Below are 11,537 nucleotides of genomic sequence, written 5' to 3'. Positions count from 1 at the left end.
CTTTTTATATTCCACTACCATAATGTTCAAGCTAATATGATTGATGTTAAAGTTCTTCAAAAATTAAAGGGAAAGTATATGATGATACCATTTACCTTTGATAAGTAGGTATGAAATTTTTATAAAGCCTGCGCCACCTTATGAAAACAGAATAAAGCTTTACCTCAAATCCTCGTCCAAAAAGCACTTTAATCGATAGAAATCTCCGTGATGGCTCTAAAATAAATATCCAACACCGACAATAAAATTTAAAACTAAAAATATGTACAGATCTTGTGGATATGTGAACACTTATTTGTAGGTTTAGATAATTCGTTACGATACACACTCTTTTGAGAACTTCAAATCCTTTTTTTTTTTAATAACCATGATACTCAAGCCGAGATGATTGATGCAAAAAATTTTCCGGTTCTTGAATTGCAATTTTCAAAGAGTTACGAAGGGAGGCTTTATTTATTTTGGTTGGGCTGCAGCCCTATCAAACCATTTTCTAATTAATTATTATAGAGAGATATATTCAGTAGGATCGTAGCATCCATCTAGAATTACACTCGTCTCCCAGCACATGTAAATCACACTAGTATCAAATAAATAACAATATTTTTCATAAAGTCATTGCTTCAAGCCATCCTTGAGAGGCTCACATTTTTGTGGGATAAAAATGGAACAATAACCCCACTTTGACAATGGAGGGCCACCCACCCACACTTTTTTTTCAATGGAGGGCAACAAATCAACTCACAATGCCAGGATAACAACAACAAACTGGGGAATAAAAACTGACCCCTCGCACACTTCGCTTTCAAAAACCAAAGAAAGAAAAAATAACAAATGTGTGAGCATTTAGACATGAATCAAACTTGCAGTGGTACAAAAGCAAGCGAGCACTCCTTATCCTGGGCTTTGCCTCATCAGAACACCAGACCTGCTCCTGCTCGGCCACTTTCGTTCGCGTCGCATGAATGAAAATAGCGAATTTTTCTCTAAGTTCTCACTCCTATAGCTGGTGCAGCCTCCCCATGTGCTCTAACAAAGACGCAGCCTTCCTCTTGGCCCTTTCTGTTCCGGACTTCACCAGCTCTGTCAGGGGAATATAAGCACCAAGCCTTTTAACACAAGCCAAATTCTCCCCATCTTTTTTGCACAAAGTAAGGAGAATAGCAACTGCATTCTCTTTATTTCGAGGCAACCCTGTTCTTGTTAGGTCGACCAAAACTGGTATAGCATTTGCTTTTGCTATCGCCACCTTCCCTTCAGGATGGCTAGCGATAACAGCCAATATGGTGAGAGCCTCATCCACCATTCCATTGCCAGTATCAGTGAGCATCGTCATCAATGGGTTCAATATACCAGCCCGAACAGCCCGAGCCTTATTTCCTTGATATATGCATAAGTTAAACAAAGCAGTCGCAGCATCTTTCTTACCCCTAGGGCTACCTGAACACAGCAACCCAACCAATGCAGGGATGGCACCTGCAGCACCAATAGTTATTTTGTTCTCATCTACGAGAGATAGGCTAAAGAGAGCAGCAGCCGCATTTTCTCTCGCTTCCATGCTCCCCACTCTAATCACTTCAACAATATGTGGAATGGCCCCAGCTAAGACTATGATGCTTTTATTATTATCAAAAATAGAGAGATTTAAAAGAGCAGTAACAACATGTTCTTGGGTTCGAGGATCACTGGTCGATAAAAGACGGACAAGGATTGGAATGGCACCAGCTTCTCCAATGCATATTCGATTATCAGTGCTCCTCTTTGCCAAAAGACGAATTTCTCCCGCTGCAGACCTTTGGTCATCGAGAACCCCACTTGAGAGCTTTGTGACTAAGGAATCGATTAGTGCTCGGTTGCCTCCAACTTCTTGGAGTGTGCCATCGCTACTTTTTCTAAGCCTGGTGCTGCCTGATCTCTTTGGTTGCTCAACCCCGTGGGCATCGCACCATTGAGTGATCAAGCTTCTAAGCACATAGTTTGGGGTTAGCGTGAGGTGTGGTAATGTTTGTTGGGTCTTTGGGCAGGTCTTGTGCCCACCATCTATCCATCTTTGGATACAAGAGCGCTCATAAGTCTGAAAAAAACAAAAAAAGAAACCATTATTTTCATAATTAGTATCAAATTAATAAGCGGGAATCATAGACAGACTTCAAATCTAAGAATTGAATAGTTTACCACTAAATTCTCATTAACATGTACAAATCATAGATTGGAATTCAAATTTGGAAACAATCAGAAAAGCAAAAGTATGAATCACAACAAAGAGAAATTTATGTAAGAAACCAAACATCATATAAAGAACGAAAGGACATGATCGCACCTGCCCAGTGGCAACAATAACAGGATCCCTCATTAATTCAAGCGATATGGGGCAACGGAAGTCATCAGGAATGATGAGAGAATCGGGGGTCTTGTCATCCTTAAAACTATTGTTCCTATTAGATAGCCGCCTCTTGTTCACACCGGCTCCTTCTATATTAGAAATACAAGACAAGATGCAATCTTTGAGTTTTCCCAATACATTTTTCATTTGCTCTAAGCTTTGGCTAGGAACATGTATGGGGCTATCATGCAACGCTTGCAACTCTTGGTTCACATCATCAATAATCACAATTTCTAACTTCTCCATAACCCTCCTAAGCAAGCTATTATCAAGGTCTTTAACATGAGCTTGGTGTGATAAAATGGTAGTGACATCTGAGAGAAGTTCCAAATCCATGGACCCATTTCGTTCTTTTGATCGTTTCAGCTGCGCATGGACAAGCTCAACCTGGTTTTGAAAACAAGTCAGATGGAAATAAACTTAGTAAAGTATTCATTGGTTATATTTCCTTTTTAATATGTATAGATTTGTAAAGTTTATGAGGCCAACTAATCACATGCAAAGATCACGTCTAACCTGTTCTCGAATCTCATCCAATATCTCAAAAGATTCATAAAAATTTATGAGGCCAACTAATCACATGCAAAGATCATGTCTAACCTGTTCTCGAATCTCATCCGATATCTCAAAGGATTCGTAAGGGAAGGATCCAAGAGTCTTTTCCAATTGCAACGATACATCTTGAAACTGGCTGGCGATCCACTTACCCTCAAAAACCTAACAAAGAACCAGAAGAGTGTGATTAGATGCAGGAGATCAAAAACATCTATAAATTGCTAATATATAAAAGATGAGAAACTAGAGATGCCAAGTATATTGACAATTCACCTTCCCATCTATCTATCTTTCTGACTGCACATATATACAATATAAAAAACTAGCAAGTCGGGAGTCAAAAAACAGACAAGAGAAACCGCATTAAAGCCTAAATGAACAATGGAACAACCAAGAGAAACCTCTAATTGAATCTCAATTCAAGCCTAATTTACTATCAAGACAACATTTTGGCCCAAGCCTAATTTACTATCAACAGAAAATTTCAACTAAATGTCATACACAGTGGTTTGTCGGCAAAAATACTCTCTCCCTCCGTGTTCCAAAATTATTTATCTTTGGTTCTTGCTTTCTTGATAAAAAAAAGCAAGCTTCCTTTGAATCAAACAAGATCCATATATATATAGCTTAAATGAATCACACAATCTTAATCTTTTTTCGCAAAGCCAGAAAATGTTTCATGAATTTCTCTCACTAAAATAGGGTACCATTCTTATTAATAAGAAATTTTTTGGTCCTTTCATCTAATGCGAGCAGTCATGTAAGTTCACTATAGTCGAATTAGATCGACAAAGTTTCAAAAACTCAATGCAGGTTTCCAGGCCTGTCACCTCCGACTAGTTGGTTGCCTACATCTCTGATTAGAAAAAGGTTGCAATTTCATGGAAAATTGCATTTACCCAGTTTTTACTATCACAGGAAAAGGCTGCATTTTTTTCAGCAAAATAGCTACAATCTTAGAGTTAGCCACCTGCATAAATCAAGAAGCCAACGCCACAATCCTAAAAAGAAAATTTTGCAGACGGTATGGATTTTCCTATTTTTGAAGATTGGCGTAGATTTACATAGGTCAAAACCTCAAACCCATTTCCTCCGAGTGGAAAATATGAGTTATCAGAAAAACCATCTGTATTCCATCGTTTTCTATATACCCATTAAGAGATCTCCAACTAAATCCAGAAACAGTGAAAGAATGAGCAAAGTTTTATTTTATTTTTTTGAGAAATTAAGAGAATGAGCAAAGTTAGCAGGAGAATATGGGAAAAGTTGAGAAAGACCAAACTCCCAACATTTACAGAATGAAAGAAGGATAATCCACTCTGAGATTAAACCAAAAATGAAAAAAAAGCAGAACAGAGAACCCAAAAACAAGAAATTTCTAAAACGAAAATAAAAGAAAATATGAAAGGAAAGAACTTACCAGAAACACCTGGCTAGCACAATGCCCTATCTGAAGAAGCCCCTTTGAAGCCCGAAGCACTTTAACAAGGCCATCAAGGCATAAACGACACTTATCTGAAACAGGGGCTTTAAAATCTCTGATCTCTTCAAACAATGGCGACAAGAGGGTGACTCTTCTTGTGAGATTCACACATTCTTTCCTCACAAGGTTCCTGTACTCCCCAATCTTAGATATCTCTTCTACAATATCCAAGAGAGACCTCGCAAGAAAATGGGGATCTCCAGCCATTATGACCAGACCCCAAAACCAGTCCCTCTCTCTCTAAAACGGGGAGAGGTCGCCCCTGTCTCTCTAAAATGAGAGGGGAAGAAAATGGGAGAAGAGGAAATGAAGAAACCCAGTCAGTAGAGAGACAAGCTCAAAGGCATACAGTTGGGAAGAGAATATAATGAATTGGAGCCAGCAGGATGTGCCAACCATGTGAGGGTGAAAAAACACACAAGAAAATAAAGAGCAAAAAAATATATATAGAAAGGAGAGAGAAATAGAAACACCACCAAGGCAATACAAAGAGAGAGAGAGAGAGAGAGAGAGAGAGTGAAATAATTTTTTTTAAAAATAAATGATCGATGGTAGAGAGAAAGAGGAGAGAAGCATTCAGTTATAGAGCGAGAAACAAACAAAAAGAGAGGGTAAACATGGACAGAGAGAAAAACAACAGGAACAAAGGGTAGAGAGAGAAATGTAGAGAGAGAAAGAGAGAAAACAAGGTCATAGAATAAAAAAGAGAGGGTGTCTAGGGTGCGCACGTGTCCTACGTGGCTCTCGAACGGCTGGCCAAACCAGTGTGTGAGAAAAATCCAAAACCAGATTGGGATGATTACTAGGCTTAGACTAGGCCCTCGTATTTACCCAAATGTCCCCTTATCCAAATATCTTGACTAAAATACCCTCAATATTTTACTGAATTTGCAGAGAGGAGCAGGTGGAAGAGAGAGAGAACTGCCTATTATTTCGTTACTTTTGCTTTACGGCTAGTGTCAAAAAAAGATAGCGCCGTTATTTACCGATCTATCAATTTATTCCTCTTTTCACTGACATTTTGACTCTCTTAGATCCAAAATTTGATAATTTTAGGGTGTTTAACTGCCTATCTATCCACTAACCTTGTTAAATCCGGCATTTAAATCGACCTGATTTATACCACAAGAAAAATGACATTATCTACCGAACGTGGTTTGTATAAGGCCGAGGCCTCAAACAATCAAAAACAAGGCGCACCTTCACACGCATTATTTTCGAAGACTTGAAATCCACTTTTTCTCATGTATAAACATCTTGAGTTCGAGATGATTAATTTGAGGATTTTTTATGCATCAAAACCTTCTTCTTTTAGTGAATTTTTGATGTGCGCCTTAATTTGATTTTTTAAAGCATCGCCTGTATATAAACTTTTTTTTTACATGTATAGGATTGCATATTACAATAACATTTATCTTTGTTATAAGAAGCCCACAATTACTCCTAGACATAAGATGTCAAATGGGATGGCTTAGAGTGTGTCATGGAGTTTGAGAAAAAAAAATTGAACTTTGAGTGTAGTTAATAATACTATATGAACCATTTAATTTGAAATCTAAAAGACAAGAATAACGGTAAACTCTTTGTACCAAAAGTAAATAGTCATTTTATATATCAATTATATGCATAAAGGAAAATATTTATAAATGTGTGAAGTTCTACAGTATTTCACTTATAGCCCGTAACTATCCAAATTAAGGCTGGCAATGGCCTGGGCCAAGCTGGGTTAGGCCTAGCCCTATTCCTGTACGGGCTAGCCCAAGCCTACTCCTATCCCTATTCCTGTACGGGCTAGCCCAAGCCTAGTCCTAGCCCTGTCAAGGAGGAGTTGCATCGGGTTTGGCCAGGTAAAATTAAAGAAAATGCAAAAATATAAAAATATAAAAATAAGGGCTGGCCCGAGCCAATCTCAGACCCTAGTTTTTTTTGGGTCGGGTCAGGCCAACCCCCGCTGCCACTCCTATCCAAAACCCAACACAAAGTCACTTTTGTCTAGTTGTATTTGAATTTTAATAATTTTTTTAAAATTATATCATTTGAAACTTAGGGCGTGTGTATATCTGGCAAATTCGCATCAAAATAAAATATTAAAAATTGTTTTCCAAAAAAATAAATAACAAAAATACCCCCAAAACTTCATAGGTGTGTCATATGAGTTATTATATATGTATATATGCCCATAGGCGTACTGCTATAGTAAACGCCCACGGTCCAAATTGAATTTGGGTCGATCTGACGATCAAGGATGTCTGGTAGCATTTGAATTTTATTTATTTTATTTATTTTATTTTTTTACAAAACCAAATCACTTGAAATTTTAGACGTGTGTTCTTAAAAAATAGTCGAATCTATGAAAAATATCAAAAAAATATTTTTACATTAAATAAATTGCATACCCCCAAAACGTTTTGGGGGTATTTTGGTTAATTGTTTTGCAAATAATTTTTTTTATATTTTTATTAAGTGCGCCTTGATGAGAAAAACACATGCCTAAATTTTTAAGTGATTTGCATTTGTAGAAAAAAAATTAAAATTCAAATACAAAATGAGGTCGTGACCATTAGATCGGCTCAGATTCATTCTAAGTCATTGGTGTTTACTGTAGCGGTTAGCGAGTGGGCATACATAATCCACTCCCTATATATATATATAGATATATATATATACACACACACACACACACACTAGCTCACCGAAAAAAATGAGCCCAATAGCCCAGATTGAATCTAGGCTGATATGACGATCACGGATGTTCGGTAGTATTTGAATTTTAAATTATTTTTTTTCTACAAATTCAAATCACTTGAAATTTGGAGATTGTGTACATCAAAAATAGGTGAATCTCTGAAAAATGTCAAAAAAATATGTTACATGAAATAAATTGATCAAAATACCCCCAAAAGGTTTCGAGGGTATTTTGGTCAATTATTTTTTTACAAATTATTATTTTTTATATTTTTATTAGGTGCGGCTTGATGAGACGAACAAACGCCTAAAATTTCAAATGATTTGGATTTGTAAAAAAAAAAATTCAAATTTAAATTCAAATACTACCGAACATCTATGATCGTCAGATCGGCCTAAATTCGATCTAGGTCATTGGGCTTTTTTTTTCCTGTGAGCTAGTGGGCTAATCCAAGCATTGTCCTATATATATATATATATATATATATATATATATATATATATATATATATATATATATATATATATATATATATATATATATATATATATATATATATATATATATATATATATATATAGTTATGATCCTACGAGATCCTCCCACACTCATGTGTATATGTAACAATCTTAAACTTTCAAAAAAAAAAGAGACAATAAACTTTTAACAAGTGATGGTCCATATGAGCATGATGGTTCTTAGGGACCATCACTATTTTCAAAAGCTTTTGACTTAAGCTTTTCTTATCTTGTAATCGTGGCTTGTAGTTTCTCTTACGTGTTGACCCTTGACAATCCACTATGACGTGTAAGTAAATTAAATGTGCCACCTTCTTATGGTATAACCATGAGATGCATCTTTTTAACTGAAACTTTTATCACTGAGCTCTTGTGCATACTGATTCCATAAGATCTACTGTAAACGGGCGGCCTTTTAGTGCCCCAACCAACATACACGGAAAGCATCAATTTCGGGAGTGATTATAAGTAAGTGACATCGTCTTCCTGAAAAATAGTATGTTTTTAATAAATAGTGATATTTCCGTCCAGGATCTTTATTTTATCAGTTTTATGTGTAAGTGACCTCATTGTCTCGAAAAATAATCCATCCTTTTTAAAGATAAAATGAAATAATTATTTCTGCTTATTATCATGAATTTTAGGTGCGATAAATTTTATGCGCACACGACCTCATTATCTTGAAAAATAATCTTTTTAATAAAAATTGTGATATTTTATCTATGTTAAAAATTTTAAATGCTGTAAATTCTTAGAAAAATAAATTTATTTATTTTTCTTGGCTATTGTTAGAAAATTTTAGATACTATCAAATTATTAGAAATAAATGTGATATTTCTGCTTTTAGTAAAATTGTGATATTTCTTTCTACTGTTTTGAATATTTAGACATTGTAAAATTCATGTGCAAATGACTGCCTTATTATTGACATTTTTGCAATTGATTATAGTATTGTTGTGAAATGTTTATTTGTGGATTGATATCCCATAAATTGTGATAATTCCGTATTCTTGAATTTCTATAAGTTTTTCTATACATATTAAATTGGCAATTATGCTAGAATGCCTTTACAAACTGCTACCTTTCTAAATTTGAGCCCAAAATATTTGATTGGTTATTTTTGAAATGTTATAGAGAGTGACTGTTATTAATGGTTTAAGTGAAATTCATATTAATGATTTCAGTGATATGTTGAGTACATAATATTGCTGCTTTCGAATGTTTAAAGAGATTTAGAAATAATTTAAGTATGCAAGTGGACTCATCCGGTTCGCCGGTGAGGTATAAGTGAACCTATCTGGGACGTCGGTAGGGATTAAGTGGAGTTATCCGGTACACCGGTGAGGTATAAGTGGACCTGCATGGATTAAGTGGACCTATCTGGGACGCCGATAGGGATTAAGTGGACCCATCAGGCGCTGATGGGGTATATAGGTGACCTACTTGGGACGCCAGTAGGGTATTTTGTGAAATCCTTTGAATTATGCACTGCCGTTAAAGTGTGTTATAAGCATTTCAATTATTCGGATTATACTTAATTATACATTTATTGAAAGTGAAACTGTTGATGCATTTCTGTTAATAGATCTCATTTTGGAAAATATTGATATCTTTCAATCATGATTATTTTTAGGATTATGATGATCACTTACTGAGTAGCCAAACTCATCAAACTATGATAAACATTTTTTCAGGATAACTGCAGATTCATTTTGAGTGCTAGTCAAGATCAACCTTGGAAGATACTGTTGTTGTGCTAGCTTTCTTTATTTACTTTGTAAGACCTCGCCACTGTAAATTTGTCCTATCAATAGATGTGTGTATGTTTTGTCTGTCACATCTCAGGAATAACGGTATTGTAAATTCTTGGGGTGTGACAGTATAGGACCCCAAATGATCACTATTAAATTTTATACAGATCACTAAAAAATAATCAAGTCCCACACTCATGTGATAACTTTTTTAGAGATCTATATAATTTAATGATCATCTTTTTGAGTCGTACATATATGAGCGTAGAACGGTCTCATAGAATCAATACTATATATATATATATATATATATATATATATATATATATATATATATATAAAACCTGATTTCTACCGATTGTGACCTGACTTTTTATTGAAATTCACCTTAAATGTACGAAGGTAAGTTTAAGCTAAACACAAAGGAAGTTGAGCGTTAATAACTTGGGGACAATTTATCTCAGGCCGGTCTATACTCGGTCAAACTGAAAATTTGGGACCTCGGTCCAAATTTCGTTATATTTGATTGGGTCATTGTCTGCCAAGCCCTGTCAAATAACGCCCTGTATTTTGAGCTCCATTGCTAAATAAACCGAACCCATTGTTTTAAACAAAAACAATGAGAGGCCCAATTTCAGCCAAACGACAAATTACAGTATTTGGCCCATATTTTGGAGTGAGGGAATGCTTGGATTTGGCTTTCGAACTCCAAAAAAATAACATACCACTATCAAAAGAGGAAAATGATTAATTTCATTGGGCTAACATCTACTAAAAAAATGTGGACACCTAATATTAGATTATATAATGAGACCATTTACCTTTGAAACAAGGTGGTCACAATTACTTACAATCATCTAATGTGAAGTTTGATTGTGTCATAAAGTTCGAAAAAATTTCTTTTAAAGTTTGAGTTTAATCAATAAAATAATTGCAGCCACCCAATTTCACATCTAATGGTCAAGATTAATGGCTCACCTTGTACCCAAGGTAAAAAGTCTCATTCTATACTTTCCCTATTCAATGTGACTTGTACAAGGCTAGGGTCCTGAACAATTAAAGTACGGCACACTTGCAAATATTGTTGAAATATGTTATTTAGTATTAGAAATCTTTATGATAGTCTAAATATTTATTTTTATCTTTAGTTATAAATTTTAAAAATTAAAAAATGGTTGTAGATCGAGCAAATCTATGAACTCTTGAAAAATCTTGAACATCGACATTACAAGAAGCACGATTTCCTAGATCATATTTATTTTTTCTTATATCCATACATCTTGATATCGAGATGATCTGATTGAGGGTTTTTCAGCATCAAAATAACCTCTTTTAATTAATTTATTAATGCGTCTTATATAGATTAGAGTCTCACCCTTAGATGGATTAGAGCCTCCCCCTTATTTTATATATATATAGAGAGAGAGGAACGCATAGCTGGACTGGATAATTGGTTTTGGTTTTTTTTAGCATTGAGACAACACCCTGTCGGAAAGGAAAAGTGATTATATCACTATGTAGTTTCCTAAAAACTATGTACGCCATTGCCCTTCAAGAGGAAAATTATGAAATCCAACCTAGCTATACCATTCTTTACAAAATACCTCTAGTTAGAAAGTCTTCTACACTTATTACCCTGGAAGAAAAGGAGAAGCTTTCTATGCTTTCCTTACAGCATAAAGCATATATAGTTCTCTTTATCTTACTTAAGATTGCCCCAATCATAATGTCACATCTCTACACTATCTTATTTTTGAATTTTTTTTTATTAATTATTTTGACACCAAATTTTGGAAGATCAATCTTCTATTAAACTGGCACTAGCTAAAAATATATAAAAAAAATATTTTCAATAAAATAAAATGACTAAAATACCCCTGAAACCTTCAAGAGGTATTTTGGTCGTTATATTTTATCTATAAATTATTTTTAATATTTTTTATAGGTGTGCCCCAATGAGAAGATGGCACGCACCAAATTTCATTTTCATACAATTTGTATAAAACAAACTAAAAATAAAATACTTTGAGACGTTGGATTTAAGATCAAATGATGAGCGACTCTCTTGATAAAAAATTCGAAGACAAGATAGTAGGAGAAGCATAGATCTTCTATACTGTAGGGGAAGTATAGAAACCTTTCCCCGGAAAAAATTCTCACTTCC

General features: G+C 34.9%; 1 protein-coding gene across 2 annotated transcripts; it reads right to left on the bottom strand.

The window, feature by feature from the left end:
* Positions 1-583: 583 nt before the first annotated feature.
* LOC18431073 (U-box domain-containing protein 12) lies at positions 584-5,091 on the bottom strand. 2 transcript variants are annotated; one of them, XM_020665327.2, is made up of 4 exons: positions 4,356-5,091; positions 2,981-3,097; positions 2,318-2,767; positions 584-2,071 (listed from the first exon to the last, which is right to left on the bottom strand). In XM_020665327.2, the coding sequence occupies exons 1-4, from the start codon at positions 4,623-4,625 to the stop codon at positions 998-1,000; spliced, it is 1,911 nt and encodes a 636-aa protein (XP_020520986.1). In that variant the 5' UTR covers positions 4,626-5,091; the 3' UTR covers positions 584-997. The 2 variants fall into 2 exon arrangements, with proteins under 2 accessions (XP_020520986.1, XP_088721517.1); XM_088865391.1 differs by having other exon boundaries at positions 2,897-3,097; positions 4,356-4,520.
* Between the last annotated feature and the right edge of the window lie 6,446 nt (positions 5,092-11,537).

This window comes from Amborella trichopoda, chromosome 4, assembly GCF_054954075.1.
Source record: "Amborella trichopoda isolate Santa Cruz 75 chromosome 4, AtrichopodaSantaCruz75HAP2 v2.0, whole genome shotgun sequence".
Classification (NCBI taxonomy): Eukaryota; Viridiplantae; Streptophyta; class Magnoliopsida; order Amborellales; family Amborellaceae; genus Amborella; species Amborella trichopoda.
Note: the sequence above shows the minus strand (reverse complement) of the source record. Positions and strands in the feature narration are given on the sequence as shown.